Source organism: Carassius auratus, chromosome 21, assembly GCF_003368295.1.
Source record: "Carassius auratus strain Wakin chromosome 21, ASM336829v1, whole genome shotgun sequence".
NCBI classification, from domain to species: domain Eukaryota; kingdom Metazoa; phylum Chordata; class Actinopteri; order Cypriniformes; family Cyprinidae; genus Carassius; species Carassius auratus.
In genome coordinates this window covers 14407754-14430998 of record NC_039263.1, presented here as the reverse complement: position 1 = coordinate 14430998, position 23245 = coordinate 14407754, and the positions used below count along the sequence as shown (strand labels likewise).

General features: G+C 37.2%; 3 protein-coding genes and 1 pseudogene across 5 annotated transcripts in view; 1 reads left to right on the top strand and 3 right to left on the bottom strand.

Moving 5' to 3' along the window:
• myo5b (myosin VB) overlaps positions 1-6881 on the bottom strand; it is a 54706-nt gene extending 47825 nt beyond the window's left edge. The window contains exon 1 of the mRNA XM_026196187.1: positions 6418-6881. Coding sequence (XP_026051972.1) covers positions 6418-6444 — 27 coding nt within the window. The 5' untranslated portion in view covers positions 6445-6881. The remainder of the gene's footprint in view (positions 1-6417) is intronic.
• A 1308-nt stretch (positions 6882-8189) lies between these two features.
• LOC113038098 (cilia- and flagella-associated protein 53-like) lies at positions 8190-11781 on the bottom strand (annotated as a pseudogene).
• A 612-nt stretch (positions 11782-12393) lies between these two features.
• chek1 (checkpoint kinase 1) lies at positions 12394-16618 on the top strand. Of its 3 annotated transcripts, none has more exons than XM_026196183.1 (13): positions 12394-12551; positions 12777-12849; positions 12925-13148; positions 13291-13355; positions 13464-13533; positions 14440-14628; positions 14714-14818; positions 15018-15113; positions 15201-15282; positions 15387-15552; positions 15736-15867; positions 15983-16084; positions 16258-16618. In XM_026196183.1, exons 2-13 carry the CDS (start codon positions 12785-12787, stop codon positions 16348-16350), a joined length of 1389 nt encoding a protein of 462 aa, XP_026051968.1. In that variant the 5' UTR covers positions 12394-12551; positions 12777-12784; the 3' UTR covers positions 16351-16618. The 3 variants fall into 3 exon arrangements, with proteins under 3 accessions (XP_026051968.1, XP_026051969.1, XP_026051967.1); XM_026196184.1 differs by having other exon boundaries at positions 12394-12556; positions 15204-15282; XM_026196182.1 differs by having other exon boundaries at positions 12394-12556.
• A 153-nt stretch (positions 16619-16771) lies between these two features.
• vsig10l2 (V-set and immunoglobulin domain containing 10 like 2) lies at positions 16772-22553 on the bottom strand. Its single transcript, XM_026196186.1, has 12 exons — positions 22473-22553; positions 21811-22164; positions 20962-21240; positions 20572-20847; positions 19618-19875; positions 19274-19534; positions 18908-19198; positions 18440-18748; positions 17787-17909; positions 17664-17688; positions 17466-17572; positions 16772-17390 (listed from the first exon to the last, which is right to left on the bottom strand). Exons 1-12 carry the CDS (start codon positions 22540-22542, stop codon positions 17290-17292), a joined length of 2454 nt encoding a protein of 817 aa, XP_026051971.1. The 5' UTR covers positions 22543-22553; the 3' UTR covers positions 16772-17289.
• Positions 22554-23245: the final 692 nt, after the last annotated feature.

Below are 23245 nucleotides of genomic sequence, written 5' to 3'. Positions count from 1 at the left end.
AAGCACTGATTACACGTGGACTATTTTAATGATGTCCTTACTAACTTTCTGGGCTTTGATTGTGGTAGATGCGTTGCTGTGCAGGATCAGAAAGCTCTCGGATTTAATCAAAAACACCTTAATTTGTGTTCTGAAGAACCATGAAGGTCTTACAGGTTTGGAAGGACATGAGGACGAGTAATTAATGACAAAAAAAATCTTTTTTTGTTGAACTATCCCTTTGACAAAGTAGAAATATTATAGTAATAAGCTTCTGTAAAGAACTCAGTTATTCACAGAGATTTTCACATGGATTAATCAAAACTGGTTCCTCAGAGAAATGCTGAATTATTGACTAAGAAACTTGCTCATCAACCATTTCCTGTGAGTCCAGAAAAACTGGCATAGAAAATGAGTGCACTGAAGTGATGGGAATTCTGAAGAATGTACGGTGAATGAACAGTATCAGAAAAAGGGTTCTGAAAAACTATTTATGGGTTTCTCACACTTAAAATCCATTATTTAAGCATAGCTCACCCTTAAATCATTTACTTGAGTTTCATCCCAAAAATGTATGGCTCTCTATTTGTCTTTCTTGTAGAACACAAAAAAAGACATTATGAAGAAACAAAATTGGACCTCATTCCTATTTCATTGTCTGTACAATTAAAAAAAATACTATTATTGTTGTTGTTGTTTAAACTATAATTATAAAAACAAAGATGTAATATTGATCTAATATTTCTTAATATATGATGTATTTTGGTTGTAAATTATAATTATAGTAATAAATGTGCTGTGTCTGAAACTGACTATAGATTATAGAGTTATTTAATACATTTGCATCTTTTGATTTGTTAATCACACGAAGCTATGTCAATTATTGTGCAGCCCCATTTCTTTGTTTTACATCATAATTAATCATTAGCTTTTCATCAACTCGCAAAGCCCCTTATGGGAAACCCTGTTCTAAATGATGACAGAAAAACATAGATGGCATGTCTGATGGAAGACAGCCTTGGATGCCACATCTCAAAGCCTTAACAACAACATAAGCAGACAAGATAAATGACACTGCATCATCTTTCACTCAGTGACATTTTTGTATGTCTAATTTTTTAATCTCCCTATTATTAACCCTCATTCTAGATTTCTCACAAATATGCATAACACAAAAGGAATTAGCATGCATGACGAAGCTTTAACGGACAAACCAATCAGTTGAAACCGGTATGATCTTTGAACCATAAAAGCCGATACTGCATGAAGCAGCAGTGACAGAATGTCTAATAAAAGCCAAGAAGGAAAACCATTAACAAGACACGAAACTCTCTTTGGTGTGTTTAGCATGCATGCCATTCCACACCTCATCCTGTCATCATGCGAGCCTGACTGCTTTGTCAGTTGTTCCAATGCATTTCCTGCCACCATAATGAACTTCTCATCAGAGTCAATACAATCAGCTGCAAGTTTGCCAGGGTCATTTATTCATTATCTCAGAGTCTGAGCTCTCGGTTTGGCTTGAAGGACACCGTAATAAAGGCCACAGATAAATAGTGGAAAATCTGTTGTGGTGGGAGGGAGCTGATGAGGAACTAAGGTGAGACCTGTGTGACTGGTTTTGCATGGTTTAGCTGCATAATGAAGAGCCCTGGATCCACGTCAGCTGTTTAACTGAGCAGTGAGGGTTTGCAGCAGCTGTAATGATTTGATTTTGGTTAAAAAGAGAGATCAAAGTTAAAAGATAAACAGCTGAGTTTTACCGTTTTTGAAATTCGAATCCATTCAGCCGATTTTCGGGTCTGGCGGTAGCACTTTCTGCTTAGCTTAGCATAGATCATTGAATCTGATTAGACTGTTAGCATCCCCCGATGGAAAATTTAAAGTTTTGATTTTCTAGGCTAACTATACTCGCAACTTTTCATTTTCCATCGGTCTCTGTACATGATGTAACTACAGTAGAGTCAAGTTTTAAAAAGGTAAAATAATCGAAACTCTTTGGTCATTTTTGAGTTAGATGCTAATGGTCTAATCAGATTCAATGATCTGTGCTAAGCTACAGCTAAAAGTGCTACCGCCAGACCCAACGAATGGATTCGAAAATGATAAACTCTAGGGGAGTTGGAAAATGATCCTATTTTAAGTCTATTACCATTCAAACATTTAGGGGCTGCATAAAAAATTAAAAAAACATTTCAGCAAAGATACAAGGAAATTTTACTAGAAATTTAAAGAAAGAGACGTGTAATGTTTCAAAAGATTTCCATTTCAAATAAATTATGTTCTTTTAAACTTTCTATTCAAAGAACCCTCAAAACCAAATGCATCACGGTTTCCACAGAAATAAACAAACAAACAGAGCAGCATTACTCTTTTCAACACTCAAAAAACAATAAGAAATGTTTCCTGAGCATCAAATCAGCATTTTACGATGATTTCTAGAGAATTATGTGACACTGAAGACTGAAGTTATGCCTGCTGAAAATTCAATAAATAAATTACACTTGAGAAGATATTAGAGTAGGAAAAAATACAAATTTAATATTTCACAATATTACAGCTTCTACTGTATTTTTGATAACATACTGTAACTGCAGATTTGTTCACCATAAGAGAATTTCCGAGCTCAGAACTTACAGTTGAACGTTTGAATGCTAATGTCATTCAAAATTAGAAATTACATTTTGAAGAAAAATTCTGAAGACATATTTGGCATTAAATCTGTGAATTCATGTTGGTTTCAAAGACTGCTTGAATGGAAAACTAAAAACATTTATGAATAATAGTAATAACTAGAAATAAATCATCTTTTCTTAGATCCCTAGTATATTTCTGTTTGGGAATGATCAATGTCAGGAGGTCTCAGGTTTCAATGGGTTCTCCAGACTTTCCCTTTAGGCTAAAGGGTAAAGGGATAGTGTCTCTCTAGCCACACTGTGATCACTGGCAGCACACTCACAGAAGCCCTACAGGGAAAGGTCAGGGGTTTCCTGGAGAATGCGTTACACTTTTCTTTTCAACCTCTTTGTCCACTGTCTAGGAATAACTGGCCGATTGTCTGAATCTCTGCGAAATCTGACACAAGTGTCTGATTGTGCTGGATCAGGAATGAGGATTTGTTGCAGGGGTTAACAGGTGAGCTGCCCTAGGAGATTTCCGGTTAAATCAATGAATCGTAATAGGAGGAGAGCAGGTGCTCTCAATAAAGGTTTCATTGCACTCCTTTTCCCAATTCTGTATAAAGACATAATAAAAACTAATTGGGAGGCTATACTGCATTGCCTCGCTGAAGCTCAAACAGTAGAGCACACCGCTAGCAACAACAGGTCATGAGTTCGAATCTCAGGGATAGCAAGATCTGATAATGTGTGCACCTTGAATGCAATGTTACTCACCTTACTCCCCTGACAAAAGCACCTGCCAAATGCATGAAGGTAAATGCATTTAGAGATGTATTGCATTATGAGAGATGTATCATGCACATTGACAATACATATGTTTTTACAATTTTGCTTTAGTATGTTTAGAATTTAACAAAAATATATCATTCATATTATTAGATAATATTCACATTTAGATTTATTATTTTAAAAAATCATATGCATTTAAATAAAATGATTTCATATTATTCTTTCTTGTGTTTATTCAGTGTATAGCATGCCTTGATTATTTGATTATTTGTATTTACTATATATATATATACACGTTGTAATATTCTAACCATGTTTTTGGTTGAAGTAAATTAATGGTTTATTCAAAAAATATTTACCCCTATATATTTTTAACTATATTAAATATTGTTATATATTAAATATTGTCAAAATACTGAAGAATGTCTTGACAGAAATTTTATTTTTTCAATATTTAAGCAATATCGACCCGTAGCCTATTACACTGGGTTAATCAAAAAACTTTTGGTGCTGATGGAGCCAGGGATGTTAAATCAAAAATTGTTCATAAACCATTTTTAAACCTGCCATAATTCAAATTATGTTATACTGGGACTCAGAAAGGTACACAAAAAGGTGCATGAAGATTACAATAAAAGCTGTAGTGCTTATTTCAGACTTCTCTCTAGAGCTCTCATAGAGACTGTTGTTTCTGCATCAGTTACTTTAGCAGTGGCACTAACCGAGCCATGAGTGAACGGAGTGTGATCTCACATCCAGCCCATGCTCCACTCCCCCTGGACCTGCACAAGACTTGTTTACCTGCCCAGAAGCACTGAGAGACCTCAACAGTGACGTAACATACGGTTTAATCAAGGAGATGCAGTAACAGGAACAGAAGACCATAGAGTACAACAAAAAGCACAGAGAACAAATATAGAAAAATGTTATTTTCGTTTAAAAACAGCACATCAGAGTCTACCTGGGGCTAATGACTCTCTTTGTCCATCCCAACAAATCTAGGTTGTTTTGGGGTCAATTGAATTTAACCTCCTACGAAGGAGGGGGGTCGAAACTTTGGGAGGGGTGCTTGTACCCCAAACTAATCCTCTTTCTAAGAGAAATAACCAAGTAAATACACAAAGCTCCAAAAAACAGACTACATGGGCAAAAAAAAGGAGGCAGATTATTAAGATTAATTAGGAGATAAGAAAGAGGGGGTTGCCACAGATGACTTTGGGTGTCTAAAAAAATCCAGTTAAACAAGGATCATGTCTAACTACTGTATCTATCCCCTACTGTATCTATCTATGAACCAGTGGCCTAAAGTTCACTGGAAAAAAGCCTGGCAGTCCATTCAATAGTATTTGTTCTCAATGTAATCAACGACACATGTGGGTGTCAGCAAGGGCGTAACTTTGGGTCTACCATTGGGGGGGTTAAACTCGCGGCATATGAATAATTTTCTTGTGTAAAAGGTAACATGCTAATTTACACTACAGATTATTTAAAATATGATACTATCTTTCTTGCTGGCAAATGAAATTAATAAAGAAAACGAACAAAAGTATTCATTCTGAATATTTCATATTATTTTAATCTGAATGATGTTATGATATTAAGGGGGTTATATTAGTTGGATCTGATTTTTGGGGGGGGGTCATGACCCCCGTAACCCCCCTGCAAATTACGCGCATGGGTGTCAGGGTGGTTATGGTGACATCACTGGCTTGGCCTTTTTATGCTCATTGAGATAACAGCACACAAGTTAATAATACGACCTGAAAGCTGTGGAACACTTTTAGGGCAAAAGAGTATCAGAACAATACCAGAACACAAAGGCCAAAATAAGGGACTGAACTGAGGTAATATGAATCCACCCTTATGATGACTCTGTGAGAAAACCGGACTGAACTGAAGAGTCTTTCCACGGCTGTAGACTGGAGAAAAATAAATAAATTCATTTTTCATACAAGCCCAAACAACTTGGAATGACTGAGTCACCTTCAGCATTGGTATGTGAACATAAACATAAGGCTATACCAACGTTACTCCTAATCTGTAAAATCATATTTACATCTAGATTTCCCACTGTTAAATATATTTCTATGAGGTCAAAATATTATAATACAAATAAACAAATATCAGTTCATATTTGTGGAATAACAAGGCATAACTGCTAAGTTTATATTGCTTTTTCCAGTCGTTTATACCATTTCCTATATGATAAGATATTTTATAGGCACACACAGTTATAAAAAAAGTAGATTTTCATAATAACTTTTCCTACCTCTGGGAACCCTGAGAATAAATTACAACATGCAGAACAAACAAACAAACAAAAAAAAAACTACAATATTTAAATATCAAATTATAAATTCAATTCCTCACCTTCAACCAACAAATGTTACATAATATTGCCAAACAGTTTATCTATGAAAATAATTTACAGTACATTAATATCCAATAAACAGTTTACTGCTTATGCTGGTTTGACAGATAACGTTACACCTTAAACGTAAACAAACATCTTTCCTTTAGCCGCATATTAATATAAATATTAACTATTAGAGTCACTAAAGTCCTCAAAAGAGGAAGAGCTCGTCATCCCAGTGAGTTGTCTATATAGACAGCATTATTTGGCAAGAAAGACGCATTTGAACGCGCTTAAAGATGCTGTCTAGATAGGGAGCTCCAATGGTTTTCGAAACACAGCGAACTCCGAAACTACGACAGATCGAAACCAACAGAAACACACACCTGTCCGAGAGACTTCCCCGTGTTTTATAGGAAGTTAAAGGCAGTTAAGCAGAACTGCAGGGCGTCAAATAATTAAATATTTCCCTTTGTGGGATTGTATAATTACAAGATTTCAATGTTAGTCATGCTAACGTTACATTAATCGAGGATTTAAGATTGGTGAAGGCGTTTCGCGTCGTTTAACGTTGCCTCACACAGTAAATGAATTATTACTGTTTCACCTGTCTTATATTATTAACTATTTATTTAGTTATTTCATGGTGAAATAAAACTGATCCAAACCACTCACCCGAGAGTAGAGTTCAGTCACAGACATGATCCCAATAGAGCAGCTCCCACCTAAACGAGTTACAGGTAAAATATCTCCGTTTGAATACGATGAAATTCCCAACAAGTTTTATAATCCAGGTTTTCTGTGTCCTGTCACCACTCCATGTCGTCCTGTCGAGCTGGTTTGTACTTTTGAACTCCCCCTGACGGCTAATATTAGCGCGTTAGCCGCGCCTGATCACGGCAGGTGTCTGTCTGTCCCCATGACTGAAGTTGGAGTTGGACAAGCCCCTTTCATCTCATCCTTCACATATTAAAAATCAAGTTCAATTAAGCGATGGCCACGACTAATCACTGAGTCATAATAACGAATGAAAGGTACTGGTTACATGTGAGAAAAAATATGTAATTGTCAAAAAAGCAGGAGTGAAGTTGCTTCCCTCCCTTCTTCCCTTCTCCATGGACTCTATCATGCTGACTGACATGACCGCAGAGGCAAAGAGGCTCATGGATCAATGGCGCAATTCAGTGTGTCTACAGCGACACCCTCCGGCCAAGTACAGCACTGCACTACAAAATCACATGTTGACGGAAATGAGAACGTCGTGGTAATGCCAAGTGAAGGTTAAAGACCGTCCGCTTGTTTAAGAAAATATTACTAGAGCATTTTTAAGCGTTTGCTTTTGTAAAAGTGTCGTTTACATTTAAATGTACACCAAATGAGGAGAGATGCAAAGCTACAAGCATTCGTCTCATAGCTGTAAATGAGATGTAAAAATACCTATGTGTGTGAATGACAAATGATGTCTAAAGGTAAAAAAAAAGAACACAAGACTCGAGAACAGTTTAAACACTCTACAAACTCATTGGAAAAGAAAAAGATTAGGGCCTTAAAGTATCTAGTTTACTTGTCATATGACAACAAAATGTTTTTTTTTTTACTAATATTTCAAAACAAACCAAAATAATAAACAAAGCGATTACTATAATAAATCCAATATTTCCCCCCTTGTTTTTCTTTTTTCTGTATTGCACTTCTGCACCACTAGCTTACACTGAGAACTTCCCTTTGTGTACTGTGAATATTGATAGCTGGGTCTTATGATAAATTGTTACTGTTGGTCCTCATTTGTAAGTCACTTTGGATAAAAGCATCTGCTAATTGACTAAATGCAAATTTAAATGTAAAGTAGCTGTTTTTTTGTTTTTTTTTTAAGAAATAACAATATCTTTTTTTTTCTAATAATGTAATTTTTTTAGAGACTTTTCTTTTATCTGAACAGTTATTCCATACATATTTACCTTTAGACCAAACAAAAATGTTAAAAGTAAAAATACTTAATTATTTTTAAATCAAAAATTGTTTCTTATAGAAAATGACAGTTCCAAGTAAAAAAAAAAAATATTAACTGCAGTCTTATTTACCTTTATATGTATAATATTTGAATGGCTTATGAGATCCAGACAATATATATCCACACACACACACACACACACACATATACAATGAATGCAGTGCGTTTTTTACCAGTCAACTGAGAGCATTTTAGATTACATGATTGTTTACCACATTAAATTATTCTTATTTTAATTTACTTTTTTTAAATAGTCTACATAGTCATACACAGTATAAGCTATTAAATACATAGAAACACATAATTTCACCAAGATTACGTAACTAATTTGGTCCATTTCATACAATGTGATTTTGAACACAAGACTCTCTATACCCATGTCCTTTCTTGTGTTTCTCAGAAATATCTGAGAGCAGAAGCTGTCTTGAATAATCAGATAATGTGGACTGTGTATGCTCAGTATCTGCATCATTAATCAAAGACACAAAGCAGAGCAACACAACAGCCTCTCTACACTTATCTGTAAAATGCAGAGTGGACACAAGCCACGAGTAAACCACAGGATGAAACATACATTCAAAATAAGAAAAGCCTCAGTACTGTTCACATCCTGAATAAGGTCAGAACAAAATACATTAACAAATGCATGAACGTGTTTAGCTTAATGTATTTATTCATAAAGCTGTAACCTGTAACTATCAGTAGACCACATACTGTAATTAATGTGCTGTGGAAATCTAAAATGAAAGAATCAGAATCAGAATAAGCTTTATTGCCAGGTATGTTTAGATGTAAAGAGTAGCAATGCCTGACCTACCTTGACATAAAGTTCATGTTCCCGCATCTTCTTTTAGAAATTGTACCAATATCCACAGACGCAAGGATCATCAGAGCTCTGAATTATTCAGAAGTTGAATATTCCTCATGTTATGCTTAAAAAGATTGTATAGAGTACTTTGTAGTCCCAAACTGGCTTGAGTAAAAGTCAAACCTGTCTGAACAGCCTGGTGAGAAAGAAAATAGACAAAAATGACATCAGACCAATTGTTCCACACCCATACCACTCCTAGGTAAGGTATTGGGTGTTGACTAACTTCTTCAACATATACGAGCTGTCGTGGAATTTACAGAGTCAAAAGTTTTCCACCCACTAATCATTTAACCCAGCAGCTTATTGGTCTAAAACCTTGTCGCTAAATCATTATGGAAATAATCTGCATGTTAATTGTCATTTCTGAACCTTAACCTTTTGACCTCGTCTGATACTACTGTATGTACTGTACATGTTTCATAGCAACCCTAGACAGTTTCCCATTGTTTTTAAAATGCCTGGTGTTATATAAGGCGTCGTTGTATAAGGATGTCTGACTGATTTGCAGAAAGAGGACTTTGATTTGCAGAAAGAGGAATTATAAAAGCTTTCTTTAAATAATTATTTTTTAAATATGCAAATATCTACCTCAAAAGAAGTTAATCCAGTCAGACTTGTATTTAGGTCTAAATACCAACTATAGCACAGTATATCCTGAAGGGGTGAACTGCTATGGTGCCAGATATTGGCCTTGAGAGGATGTCCTGGATCTTCTTATTGTACTGCTCCTGGTACCACAGACCCCTCTGGAACTCTTGTTCTTCCTCAGCTTGTTCTGCTTCATGAATGCGCTGGCGGTGCAGCATCTGAGCCAACAAATCAGCCTTATACTCTTGAGTAGTCTGCCTGAAACTGGAAATTTAGGAAACAAAATATAATTTTTTGTATGTTTTGGTATAGGTATGATTCAGTTGAACAACTCTGACAGACAGGAACCTACCGAGTCTTTTCTTCTTCATCCAGCAATTTGTTCTCTACAAGGATTCTGTCGAGCTCCTCTCTCTCTTTGAAAGGCTCGGCCTGTTTCAGCATATTCTCATTCACTAAAGAGAAAAAGATCAACATCATGATATATATTTTATATCAGTTTGTAGATCGTTTCTTAAATTATTTGATTCTCACCATGGCTGCATTTATTTCAAACAAAAAAAAACTATATATATATATATATATATATATATATATATACAGCTACAGCATATATAAATATACAAATGTTATATAAGTATACGATATATACAAATATTATAAAAGTATATAATATATACACACACACAAATATAGATAGATAGATAGATAGATAGATAGATAGATAGATAGATAGATAGATAGATAGATAGATAGATAGATAGATAGATAGATAGATAGATAGATAGATAGATAGATAGATAGATAGATAGATAGATAGGGAAATGAGCATGCCTGAAATGATACAGTTCAATAATAAAAAATAAATAAAAGAATTGGCCAATAACCGATATGGTACAGACATATTGTGCATCCCTAATAACAACTGTGGCTTGATTTGATTGATTCATCCTATTGAATAATATGATAAATACCAGTAACTGGGCCTCCTCTTGCTTCAGCTGCTTGGCCTGTATTCTCTGCTCCTCCAAACACTCTGTCTTCCTCTAGTTGCATCCGTTGCACTTCTTCCTTATTACGGATCTGAGCAGCACATTCAGTGCAAACCTCATCCTCTCTGCACCTCACCTGCACGGCACAAAGCTCCTCACTTTGCTTTCTAAAACACAGGAAGATGGAACATCTTGTAGATTGATTTAAAGTTCATTCAACTTAAAAGTAAGGTCTTCTACCTAAAGAGCTGATCGAGTTTCTCAGCAACAAGTCTGTCTCTCACTCTCAATTCTATCTTACAGACTCTTGGCTCTTTCAAGCATCTTAGCTTGCCTCTCCAACACTGTCTCCTTTTTTGCCTCCATCTCCCTGAAGAGTTCCCTCTCCTCTGACTCTAGCAGCTCACGAAGCCTGTCAAAAAGAGCCAGGTCATTACACTATACAATGAGATGATTTCTTAATAATACATTCTTAATAATTCCATTCAAACCTTCTCCTCCTTTCATCATTGTCTATCTGGTACTACTCTCTTGCTTCCTGCAGATGTCTGCTAATAGTGGCCGACACCATCCACCACTGTGTGTTCCTTTCCCGTCGCATTCTCACATCACAGGAGCTCTGATTCTTTGTGGACTCCAGCAATTCTTTCCCTATGGCCTCCTGTTTCCTCCTCCACAGAGAGAGCTCAACTACGTCTTTGGAGAAAGCCGGCTTTGTTCTCTGAAATGCACATATATGAGTTTAATATATATATATATATATATATATATATATATATATATATATATATATATATATATATATATATATATATATATATATATAGCACTCACTATTCTAATTCTATTCTTTAAAAAAAAGTCTACCTTTCTAATCTTTTTGTATTCTATCTATTTTCTTTTTATTTATTATACAGTTATAAAAAAGACCTCTAACACTAGCTTGCTCTATTCTCTTTCTATTCTATGTTTTCTTTTTATTATATTACTTAAAAGCCCTTTCTACGTGCACTGCACTTATATATCATTGCTCTTTTGTTGTTTTTGATTGCTTCTGTCATTATTTGTAAGTCGCTTTGGATAAAAGCCTCTGCTAAATGACAAAATAAAAATGTAATGTAAATGTAAATGTATCTACTGTACATTATTAATTTTCTACATTAAAGCAGTACTTACATTTACAATACCTTTCATTAACATAACTACAAATATTATAAAAGAGACTAAAAGGGATCTAGACTGAAAAGTTTGTAAGATTAACTTTACGTTAAAGAAAGAAAGAAAGAAAGAAAGAAAGAAACCTTTCCATGTCAAGTCAAGTCACCTTTATTTATATAGCGCTTTAAACAAAATACATTGCGTCAAAGCAACTGAACAACATTCATTAGGATAAGTCTAAGGGATTTTTTTGGCAGTTTTTCGTCCATTTTAGTTAAAATTGGGTCAGAAATGTTGGTATACTACTACTACTACTACTAACACTACTTATTGCTACTACTTCTACTAACCTTAGCTAGCTTTAGAAATTACCCTCCAACTGCACAGTTGTGTTTACGGAACTGACCTGATGTTGCCATAACAACGACAGGCGAACTCCTATTGTTTTCAGCTCCTGTTATGTGATACTATCGATGGTGAATTAAGACAACTAGTAATTATGCTTGAAAATCTTTAAATTCTTTCAAATTAAATGTCGTATCACAAAAAGTGCAATAATCTTATGACTGTGAATGTATTTCCCTTGATGGACCGTGACACGCGAGCTTTTATTTTGTATAGTTTTCAAGCGTTTCAAACTGTACAAAATAAAAGCCCGGCTTTATACCTAATGTGTCTTTTTGTTGCTTGTACGACAAGTAAATAATAAAAACCCAAACAATCAAACATTTACACATCTAACCCTAACCAATATTCTTTACAAACTATAATAAAAAGCGCAGGAACACATAAAATAACATATCTAGCTCACATTCATATTTAGTCTATATATCTGCTATGACATTTCATTTGTTTATGGTTTTGGTTGTCTTCGTTACTGAGCAACTTTACAATACAATTCAAACAAAACAAACACGAAAAGGATAACATGAAATTCTCCAGTTAATACGAAACATTTCCCCTTATTTGTAAACTTGCTGCTGATTTAAGCTTTTATTTTAAAGTTTCTCTCCTCCAAGCGTTTCCTGTGACGTCACGTCTCCAGAACGCGCCAAAGTTTGGACGGACTCTCTTATATAAATACGAACATTTCTGTCTAGACACTTAACGGGTGTGTTTAAATATACCAGCAGAATAAATAAACAACCTGCATCAAATGAGACAGCTTCAACACTGATATAAGTGACACGTAAGGTATGTTTATTTGATTTGGACATTGGATAGCCCAAGGTTATCGGCTTTGACGTTTCACCAAAGTAACGTTACCTGGTTTTATTTAGCATGTCAGTTACTCAAAACTAATATATTCTGTGCAAGTGTTTTAGGCTTTGTGTGCTCTTTTTTTTATCCACAAATAACGTTACTGCTTCTTTCTGCTACTAGTTTTCAAGGATGTTCTGACTTGTGTCCACAGATCCGATCATGGCTGTGCCTTTTGTTAAAGACTGGGATGTGGTGCAGACCCTTGGAGAGGGGGCCTACGGAGAGTAAGTGTCCTTTTTATTAGTCTCATCCTGATTCGTTAGTCTAAAAATATATTAATCTTTTTCAAATTATTGTAGGGTGCGACTACTGGTCAACAAGAAGACAGAAGAGGCAGTGGCGGTGAAAGTTGTGGACATGGCAAAAGCCAAGGATTGTGTAGAGAATGTGAAGAAGGAGGTTTGCATATGCAAGATGCTTTCACACCCAAACATCGTGCGTTTCTTTGGGCACAGGAGTGAGGGGACGACACAGTACATCTTCCTGGAGTACTGTAGTGGAGGAGAGCTCTTTGACCGAATCGGTGAGCTAAACATATATTAGGAGATCTTATTTTTATTAGCTTCTTTGTCCAGTATAATGTAGATCTGGTGGGGTCTAAATATTTGTGGCGAGCAAATATGAAAGCTTCTACTCAAAATGTAATTTGTTTCCGATTCTGACAGAGCCAGACGTAGGGATGCCAGAAAAAGATGCACACAGGTTTTTTCAGCAGCTAATAGCTGGTGTGGTAAGTGTCAGCTTTCAGATCATTTTTCTTTGAGTCTGGTGTGTTTGTGAATGGTTTTCACTGCATAGCCACCTTTGTTGTAAAACTAGATTTCTCTCTTGCTGACAGGAATATCTTCACAGTGTTGGGATTACACATCGTGACATAAAGCCTGAGAATATTCTTCTTGATGATAAAGGTACATCTAATGGGTCTTGTGTTAAATGTCATTATTAAACCGATTCTGGCTTCTGATTGGTCAATGCAGTGTTCCAGCCAACAGTGACAGTTGAGACACATTTATGACACCCATAAAATTGTATTCTGTTATTAATAATATCTAAGGAGATATGTCTTCTTTGGTCACTGCTGGGGAAAATGTGAAAAAAAAATAAAATAAATATAAATTAATAAAACATAAATAATCCTAGTGCAAAATCAACTAAAATGTATTTGGAAAACATTTATTTCATGCTATGTCTATTACAAATACATAGACATATTCATGCATTTAAAAATACCCTGCAATTGTACTTTTGGTATACTAAAGTGTTATACTTAAAGTCTGTTAAACTGGAACAACTCATTTTGTGTGCAATGCACTTTAATTGTGTGGAAGTACTGAGGTCCAGCTAAAGCTATACTAAAGTATATTTGACTGTTAAAGGGGAACTATTGCAAGTATACTTTAGGTACACTTTAAATGTCTTGCATTCAAAGACAAATATTATCAAAGATTGTTGAATCCTCATCAATAGTGTGATTCAAACACATTTTAGGCTTCATATGAAGAAATGTGCATTGTGCACAAGTAGTACTCCAAATAAAGTTTAATTAAAATCTTTATATCAGGAAGTCGTTATGTCCGTATATATGGTTATTAATTTTAATTATATGCTTAACATTAAATATATTTTAAATATATTACTTTTTTACTAGGGAATAAAAATAAGATTAAACTAATGTGAATTAAAAAAAAAAAATAATAATTAAAAAGATATACATTTAACAGTACAGTACTATAGTAAGTAGAAAACCTAAATAATGAACTGTAACAGAATTATATATATACACATACATGCATCCTATTTATATTGTTTCTCAGATAATCTGAAGATCTCTGATTTTGGACTGGCCACCATGTTCCGCCATCGTGGCCGGGAGCGGGCATTGAACCGTCTGTGTGGCACTCTGCCCTATGTTGCCCCCGAGCTGATGTCACGCTCAGCATTCCATGCACAACCTGCAGACACTTGGGCTTGTGGCATCGTGCTCACTGCAATGTTAGCTGGAGGTAAGGCATCAGTATTCTGGGTGTGTCAGTCAGAGACTGCATCTTTGTTGAGAGTTCAGTTGTTGGAAGCTGCATTTTTCCATAGAGTTACCATGGGACCAACCGAGTGAAAACTGTCAGGAGTATTTGGATTGGCTAGAGAAGAAAATCTACCTCACACCCTGGAAGAAAATCGATGCTGTACCACTGAGTAAGTTTCTTAAGAGTTACTTAATGCAGTATATTTCAGTATTTATTTAGAGTTTTCTTTCAGTGTTAATTTAGACCAGACCTGTGGACTCTTTTGACTTAGACAAGGAAGGAGCCACCAAGAACTCCTGCACAGATGCTCGGAAACATGTTTAAAAACACTTGTGATTCTGAACTCTTTGTTTTCTTTTCTTTGTCAGGTCTGCTATCTAAGATATTACTGCATAATCCAGAGGACAGGATCACCATTCCTGAAATTAAGAAGCACAGATGGTTTAGCAGAAGTTTCAAATCAGGTACTGCTTTCAAACTTCAGCTCATTTAATTATGTTTGTCTTTCAAGAATGTTTCTGATTCTTTGGGATCTGAATGTGTGACCACAGCAGTAAAACGCCAGAGTGACACACCAGTATCCAAAATGCATAGGGCTGATTCTGAGCTCTCACAGCTGAGAAGAAAAAACAGGTCAGTATGACAACTACATGAGACCGCTGGCTTGATAGTTCAGTACAAATACAGTAACGTTCTAAGAAGCACATCCATCACTCACTACCTGTGTGTTTCTGCAGTGATGACAGAGCACAGATCTCCAGCTCTCAGCCTGAGCCGCAGGGATTGTGGGAGGAGAAGGGGGTTACGGTGCACACTGATGTCAGTGTCAGCTTTTCACAGCCTACCTGTCTTGACCACATGCTGCTGGGCAGCCAACTGCTGGGCACACCAGGAGCCAGCCAGGTAACCTGTTCTATAAAATGAATATTATTGATAGTATGTTGATTTATTGTCTTATTTATGTCCGTTATTTCTGTAAACAATTGTGTTCTTATTCCATAGCACTGGCTTGATTTAACTAATAGGTTATATGTATTTTAATTAATAATGGATTTATGTGAAATATTTGTGCATTTATTTTTACAGAGCCCGTGGCAGCGGTTGGTGAGAAGGATGACTAGGTTCTTTACTACGGTAAAGGCAGAACCGTCTTGCATTGCTCTCCGTGATGCCTGTATTGCTATGGGTCACACATGGAAACAGAGCTGCACCAATCAGGTGACCAATTAAATCAATCAGTTGTACCGTTTAAAGCATTTGAAATCTTTAGCACTGAATCTTGAACTGTGTTAATGCACTGATCTCATCTCCTTTTCGCTCTTTTGATTCATAGGCGACAGTTTCCACAATGGATCACCGCAACAGTAAGCTGATCTTCATAGTGCACTTCCTGGAAATGGAGGAACGCATTTTAGTAGATTTCCGATTGTCAAAGGTGAAAACAACCCCATTTATTAATTGCTTAATGCTTCTAAATTAACTGTTAAAACAAATAAAAACTAATATCGAGAATAGTTTTTTTTATATTATTGATTGATTTGTTGATTTATGAATAGTACTGATTTGATGATATCAATGTCTTCTCAAAACTATTATTTTGTGTTCCAGGGGGACGGTTTGGAATTTAAGAAGATATTCCTGAAACTAAAACAGAAGCTGTCTGACATTATTAGCAACCAAAAGGTTTTGCCTCTGAATTGATGCGTGTCCACATTTTTACATGCAAATCTGCTTTCACACGTGTACAAAGGTACACAAAGTTGTTTTATGACCGTGGAACGTGTTCAGATTTATATGTTCGTAGTTGTAGATGTCTGTTTTTCTGATCTGTATCTGAAGGAATGAGGAGAAGCTCTCGAGTTAAGTTTATCTGTTCATTCATGTTCCGTTAATATGAAGATAAGGTTTAATCTCTGCCCCTTGACAAGATGTGAGATTCTGAACGTGTAAATAAATCTGTCATTAATAATGCTGTTTGGTTTAGTAAGCTGTTTAAATTAGAAAAAGAAGGAAGTGTAGAAATCTTAGAGCATGTAACGTGACCATAGTGCAACTTGCTTTGGACAGTTCACTGTCTAGAGAATCAAATTAACATCCAGTTGTGTTCAGCATTCATTTTATTAAACAATGAGAGGTCAAAAACATTGAGAGTCTTTTGCTTATAAAGACCATTCGTTCAAAAATATCAATCAGTTTTACCTAAATGACTGGTTCATCTCAACCCATGTTATTTAGATGCAGCTGAAATCAGTTTAGGTCATTATAAATAGACACATGGAAGGTGAATGCCAAGGTGCTTAAGTAATGTGTGTATTGATGTAAAAAGACTGCTAAAATGTTCTTTGTATTACCTCACAAGAACAATTAATTGTAGCAAAAATGATAACAATCCTGCTGCTGATAATCAATGTTCTAGTATTTTAGTTATACCAAACTAATGAATTCGCTGTTCTAAAGCTAATCTAAATGGGAGGTGCTTGCTAGTGAACACTTAAATTGATATTTGTAAAAAGTTACATTCAACACAACCCCCCCCCCCCTTCTTTGTTGACTTCTACTGATGATGGAAAAAGTTTCTGATCTCCAAAGTGTTATCCTGTAGTAAGTGTATGGTAATCATGATTGTGATCAGCTTTGTCTTTAGCTTGAGGCCATGACAGTAATAGTTACGTTGACTGGCTCCTCGCCTGGGGGAAGGTTTGTGGGTGTTGCGGTTGGCCTCGGCAGTGCCATTGGTGCCGCTGCAAGAAAAAGTATTTTATTTTCATAAAAGTTGGAATAAAAAAGCATTCTCAAGTGCCAACGGCATGAGGTACCTGTACTAGCTGATTGGCTTGGTTGTCCTTCACCTTTCTCCCCCTCCGCTGTTCCACTACCCTCATCCTCAGGAAAGTTAATGTTCTCTCTAGACTGGCTGTTCTGCCTTAAAAGCACAAATAATATTTAAGTAGTAAAGTAATAATAATAATAATAATAATAAAAAATACCTGTAAAAATATCAATTGTAAACATACCTTCCAAATATCAAGTCATGAAGCCCTGTAAAATGTGACAGTGGTATTAACATGGAACCATGCTACAGAGTTATTAACCAATCTATATTTGATTTCCTGAAACATTAAAGATGCGTAACTCACGTGGGTTATTGTTGCGGTTCCGTACCACATAGATGAAGAGCAGTACAGTGATTAGTGTGGCTATGATCATGCCCCCGATGGCTGCCCCGATCACAGCTGGGTAGGCATTGAAGGGAGGGTCGGCTGGAAGACAGTATATCTATTTCAGCTTCACAAAACCAGTATCACAATTGCATAGTTTACCATGACAATTGGACGTCGTAAGAGCTTAATACATAATATTATACAATTGTATATTACAGTTTTTTGAGAAAAAGCTTAAACACTTGGGGTAGTTGTTTTTTGGTCATTAGCATATAAGATTATACGTACTTTAGCACAGAATAAGATTAAGAATAAGAAAAGTAACCTCAAGAAAGATCAAAGGGCAAGTTAACAGGCAGATCATGTAAGAAGAAAAGAACAGAAGAAGGGAGATGTGGGTATGGAAGTGGGCAATTGATTGTGCTTTTCACCTGAATGGACAACAAAACAAAAAACAACAGCTTTAGATTTACAGTGAGAACTGTAAGAACAATAAAAACACTCCAATCCTAAAACCTTTTTTAACAGCATCAAATTATACCCTGTCTTCTTTGGGTATTTTAATGTAAATGATTGTTATCCATGTTTAGATATGCCCTGATATTCAATGGTTTTGTATGTGTTCTCACCTGGGTTCTTTATCTCCGAGGGGTTTCCAATGGTGCGGTGGTTGATGGCAGTAACACGAAATGCATAGGCTCCATTGGGATCCAGATTGTTGATTTGGTAGTGTCGGGAATCGTGGTCTAGATCTGCCAGTTTTTGCCAGGGAAGGTCACTGTTTCTTTTCTTCACAGGTTCAGGGAGCCTCTGGCGCTCAATGAAAAACCCGGTGAGGTTACCCTCAGTCTGGAGCTTCCACTCTAGGTCAACATCAGTCCTTTGACGACTGTTGTAAATGATCTTACTGATGCTTATATTTGGGGGCATTGGGTACCCTGAAAATTTAAATGGTAAATCATTTATATGTAAAACCAGTTATAATCAAAAAGTGAGCTACTGGAGTTGAGAAAGATAGCATGCATCATTGTGCCTATCTACCTTGTACAGTAAAGTGCAATGTAGTGTGTCAGTCTAATATATAAAAGCTTGCTTACTCTTCACCATCAGCATAATGGGGATCTCTGCCCCACCGACAGCATTGGTAGCCGAACACCAGTAATCGCCACTGTCTGTGTTGCTGTCTGTTTCGCGCACTGTTAAGTTTGTCCAGGCAGCAGCTTGCTCCAGCACGTACTTCTTAGGAATCTCATTCACATGCTGCTTTAGGTTGTTGAACCAGGTGATCTCTGTGACAGGGTAGTTTCTACTCAAGACACAGGTGAGTTGGGCATCATTACCCTCATAGACGGTCATCATACTTCGCTGGGTCACTAGGACTGGTGCCTCTAAAGACAGTAAGAAAGGACCGTTTTTTAATGATTGTTTTACAGACGCAAAAATAATGATTGACCCTTTCTTACCTAGTTTTAAAACACACTGTTTGGTCTCCTTAGCCAGTGGATGTTTTGCATGGCATACAAAAGCTTTTCCACTGTAGGTAGCACTTGACCGCAAAACCAGGATGTTTGCGTTCTCCTCGGATGTGCCTTGCATGTCCCCTGTGCTGGAGGCCCACCACACCAGTGCTCGAGGAAACCCACCTTCCCAGGAGCAGGACAGCATTAGGTACTCATTGTTTCGCGTTGCATATGCAGAACACTTTGGTTCACCGTAGGGCATCCCTGGGATAAAGGGAATGTAAATACTATTTATTGACCCTTTGTTGATCTCAAAGTGAACAAGGTGCACTTGGTTTTACACTTACAAGTTCTGATACTGCAGCTTTTGATTTCATTCGATGCGACGTGGGAGCCTTGACAGATGAAGATGGAGTTGTTTGCAGTCTCCCGACCTTTCTGAATCTTGGTGATGTTTGCGAGTCCCTCGCTCTCTGCTCCAAACACATTTGGGGTCCATCTCAAAGAGCCTGCAGGGATCCCGCCCTCCCAGGTACACTGGAGGGCCAGGTCAGTGTGATTGTTTACCGGTAGGATCAAGCAAGTCGGAGCGCCATCTGGAGGATCTGTGGGAACAAAACGATTGTGTAACACAGGGCAGTGAAATGGATCTTAGGTGATTTGGGCCAATTTAGGAAACTGATAGAGGCAGAGAAGTGTTCCTGAAATTGAGCCAAACGAAGAGGTCGGATTAGGTGTCTATTATTTATCTACACAGTGGTAACAGCTAGTCGACTTCTAGAAAGTTCAAGAGCAATGCATTGGTATCTGTTGAAAACATCACCTAGGATCTGCTTGATCATTCCTGCTGTAACTGAGCCAAATTTGAAGTCATATCATGAGAAGGTGTTGCTGTGTTAGTATACAGTATCGGTGGGGTTGTTAGTACCCCAGTAAGTCAAGAATAGATGTACATTCAAGGCATGAAGGGGAGATTGAGGTGTTATGACAAAACAATACAAGGCCTCCTGACCTTTCTTGACTTGTCATAGCACAGAAACAATCACACCAGCTGTATACCTTCAGCTCTCAGAACTGTCCTTCACTTCCTCCAGATGCACGTCCACAATCGGCCATTCTGGAAGTCTGACACCTTTGTTTGCGTAACTGTCTGTCCCTTCGTGTGAGTGTGTTTGTGTGTAGGAAAAGGTGTAAGAGGAAGCAAATGCAAGAAATTTCAGAAGGAAACTTGAGGAAGCTATAGAAGGGCAGGTTGAAAGGTGGCCACCAGAATCCAGGCAGGGGTTTGTGGGAGCACTCACAGTAGACGGTGAGGGTGATGGTTTTCCTGGAGCGAGTGTTGAGGTAAGTGTTCTGAGCAAGGCATGCGTAGTGGCCCGTGTGCATGCGGAGGATCCTGTTGATGGTGTACTGGGGACCCGCATACACCTGAGAGTTGTTGTAGAACCAGACGTACTGACTTGGGGGATTAGAAGAAGCTTGACACAGGAGAGAAACCGTCTCTCTTTCCAGGGCAGAATAACCCCGCTCCGTCACTGAGTAAGGGGAGACATTGATCTGAGGCTGGTCTGGACCAACTGGAAAAGAGCCAGAGATATTTACATAGGATATCCTCTTGAAATTGCGCACCAAAACAATATGATGCATCAAATTTTGCTGAATATTTCAAAGGCTATTTAGGAGTCTCTTACAAATGGTGTCAAGCAAGACTCGATCACTGCGCTGCTGGTTGACCTGGTTGCTGGCAATACACCTGTACCATCCAGTGTGATTTCGGTTGACATCAGTGACATTTAATTGGTTGTCGTCATAGATCTCGGCTACAGTGGTGAGCTGACTCTCCCGGCTCTCATGTTCCCATATGTAATTAATCGGCCCCGTGCCATTCTCCAAGCCACAGCGCATGGTCACTGATGTACCCTCCACTGGCGAAGAGTCACTCATCACAATGTAAGGTTTGGTCACTGGCACTGTTTAAGTAATTACAAAATTGAGCCTTGTTACTGATAAACCATGAAAGAGTGGTTGTAATATATGTTAACTTTACTAGCACAACCTAAACAATAAAACATTAATGTTGGTTCAGTTGAACCTTTTCTCGGAAATAACCTTTACATTTATTCATTTAAAATTAAATTAAATTAAATTAAAATTATGCATTTAGCAGACGCTTTTATCCAAAGCGACTTACAGTGCATTCAGGCTATCAATTTTTACATATCATGTGTTCCCAGGGAATCGAACCCCCAACCTTGTGCTTGCTTGCTTGCGCAGTGCTCTACCAGTTGAGCTACAGTAACACTTTAGCAGATGGTAACATCAAACAGTTCATGCCAATAGCATTATAGCTTATACTTAACTAGTTATTCTCAACTAGCAATACAACAATAGTTTTGATGCATATGCTAGTTGAGAAGAACATATTCTGCTAATTTAGGGTTTCTACACCGCCCTAAATGTCAAGGACAACCTAAATGAATCTTGAACTTTGTCAGCCATTGTTCAGATCAGTATTTAGACATCACTTGATTACCACTGACCTAAAACACGCAGAAATACATAGTAGTAATACAGCTTGGCTCCTTCAAGTGTATCATACAGTGCCTGGCAGGTATACACTCCTTCTGCAGCCAGAGGAAGCTTCTCAATGGACAGAGAGGCGCTGTTGCTGATTACTGTCAGATTACCCAAGTCACTGGCTAATTTCTGTATTTTAGGACCCTTTCCAAAGTTGTACACAATGGCACGGATGGTGTCTGTGCCTGGTTTGGTAAAGCCCCAGATGTAGACATCGGGCAAAGTAGGGCCACACTCCAAGATCACTCCTCGTCCTACAACGCCATTGGTCTTGGTCTCACTGTATACCACCTGCCCCGGGTCCAAGATCTCTACGCCTGGAAAAGCACACATACATTTTTGAAGGAGGCAGTGCTCCAAGTTATTATTAGCATTGAGTAAGTTACAAAGGGTACATCCTGCGTGAATTTCTTTACACGCTTTTAATTAATTAATAATATAATTTTCCTTATGTTGGTATGCTAACACAAAAAAAAAAAAGATTTTATAATAATAATCCACAAGTCAGAGACTGGACAACCAAACAGATACTTCCAATCAAGTGGAACAGTTTACAAATATAAGACTGGAATAATTAGTTGACAGCACTGAAAAGAATATAAAAAATGATTGTTGATATTCTTACCTTGGAGGTAGAGGGGTAGAGATAAAACAATCAGGCAGATATAAGGCACCCCTAAAACCCTGTGGACCATGGTACCATGACTCTCATATCAAATGCCTTGACCAAGATGTCAAAAAAGCACAATAACTGTCTCCAAAATAATAAAGAGCGAGAGAGAAATATCCAATATATATTATGCAACCTCTCTGAGCTTATGATTACTGCCAAAGTCCACAAGCTCAATGAGAGAAAGAGGCAGCGGAGTCTATCTAAACTGATTTCGCTTGAATAATTCACAGACCTTCCCCTCCATGTACAAGAATACAGTGGACTGGAGTAGAAAGGTTTAGGATGACACAATGATAGCTGTGTCTCATATATTATTGAAGGAGGCTGGATGGATGGCCGTTCTTGCATTCCATCACCCACAGTAAGAAAGAAAAACCTCTGTACATGTTGAGTTTCAAAACAATGATTTATTCTCTTATATAAATAACAAAAAGGTTGCTAATAATAAATAACAGTGGTGCCTCAATAATGGTCATAGACATATTTTTCACCAGCCTGGACATAAACCATCCATGCAATCAATGTCTAACAACCAAAATGGTTTAAAGCAGAGACTGCATACAAAGGTAAGATGTGGCTAATTTGCAATTAAAAAAATTCTAAATATGGATTTCAAGGTTAGTTAGCCAGGTTCATCACAGCCCGAGGAGATGCACTTTAATCACAGATCCCAGCTCTTCTCTGAGCTCCTCCCTCTCTGGGTTTGAGGTCAGAATTATTTTAGT

Coding starts and splice junctions, on each gene's coding strand:
- vsig10l2 (XM_026196186.1), bottom strand. CDS start 22,542: ATGGTCCACAGGGTTTTAGGGGTGCCTTATATCTGCCTGATTGTTTTA. Junction 19,876..20,571: donor CATCACCCTCACCGTCTACT/GTGAGTGCTCCC, acceptor TTGTTCCCACAG/ATCCTCCAGATGGCGCTCCG. Junction 18,749..18,907: donor CATTATGCTGATGGTGAAGA/GTAAGCAAGCTT, acceptor TTAAATTTTCAG/GGTACCCAATGCCCCCAAAT.
- chek1 (XM_026196183.1), top strand. CDS start 12,785: ATGGCTGTGCCTTTTGTTAAAGACTGGGATGTGGTGCAGACCCTTGGA. Junction 14,629..14,713: donor CACTGCAATGTTAGCTGGAG/GTAAGGCATCAG, acceptor ATTTTTCCATAG/AGTTACCATGGGACCAACCG. Junction 15,868..15,982: donor AACAGAGCTGCACCAATCAG/GTGACCAATTAA, acceptor TTTGATTCATAG/GCGACAGTTTCCACAATGGA.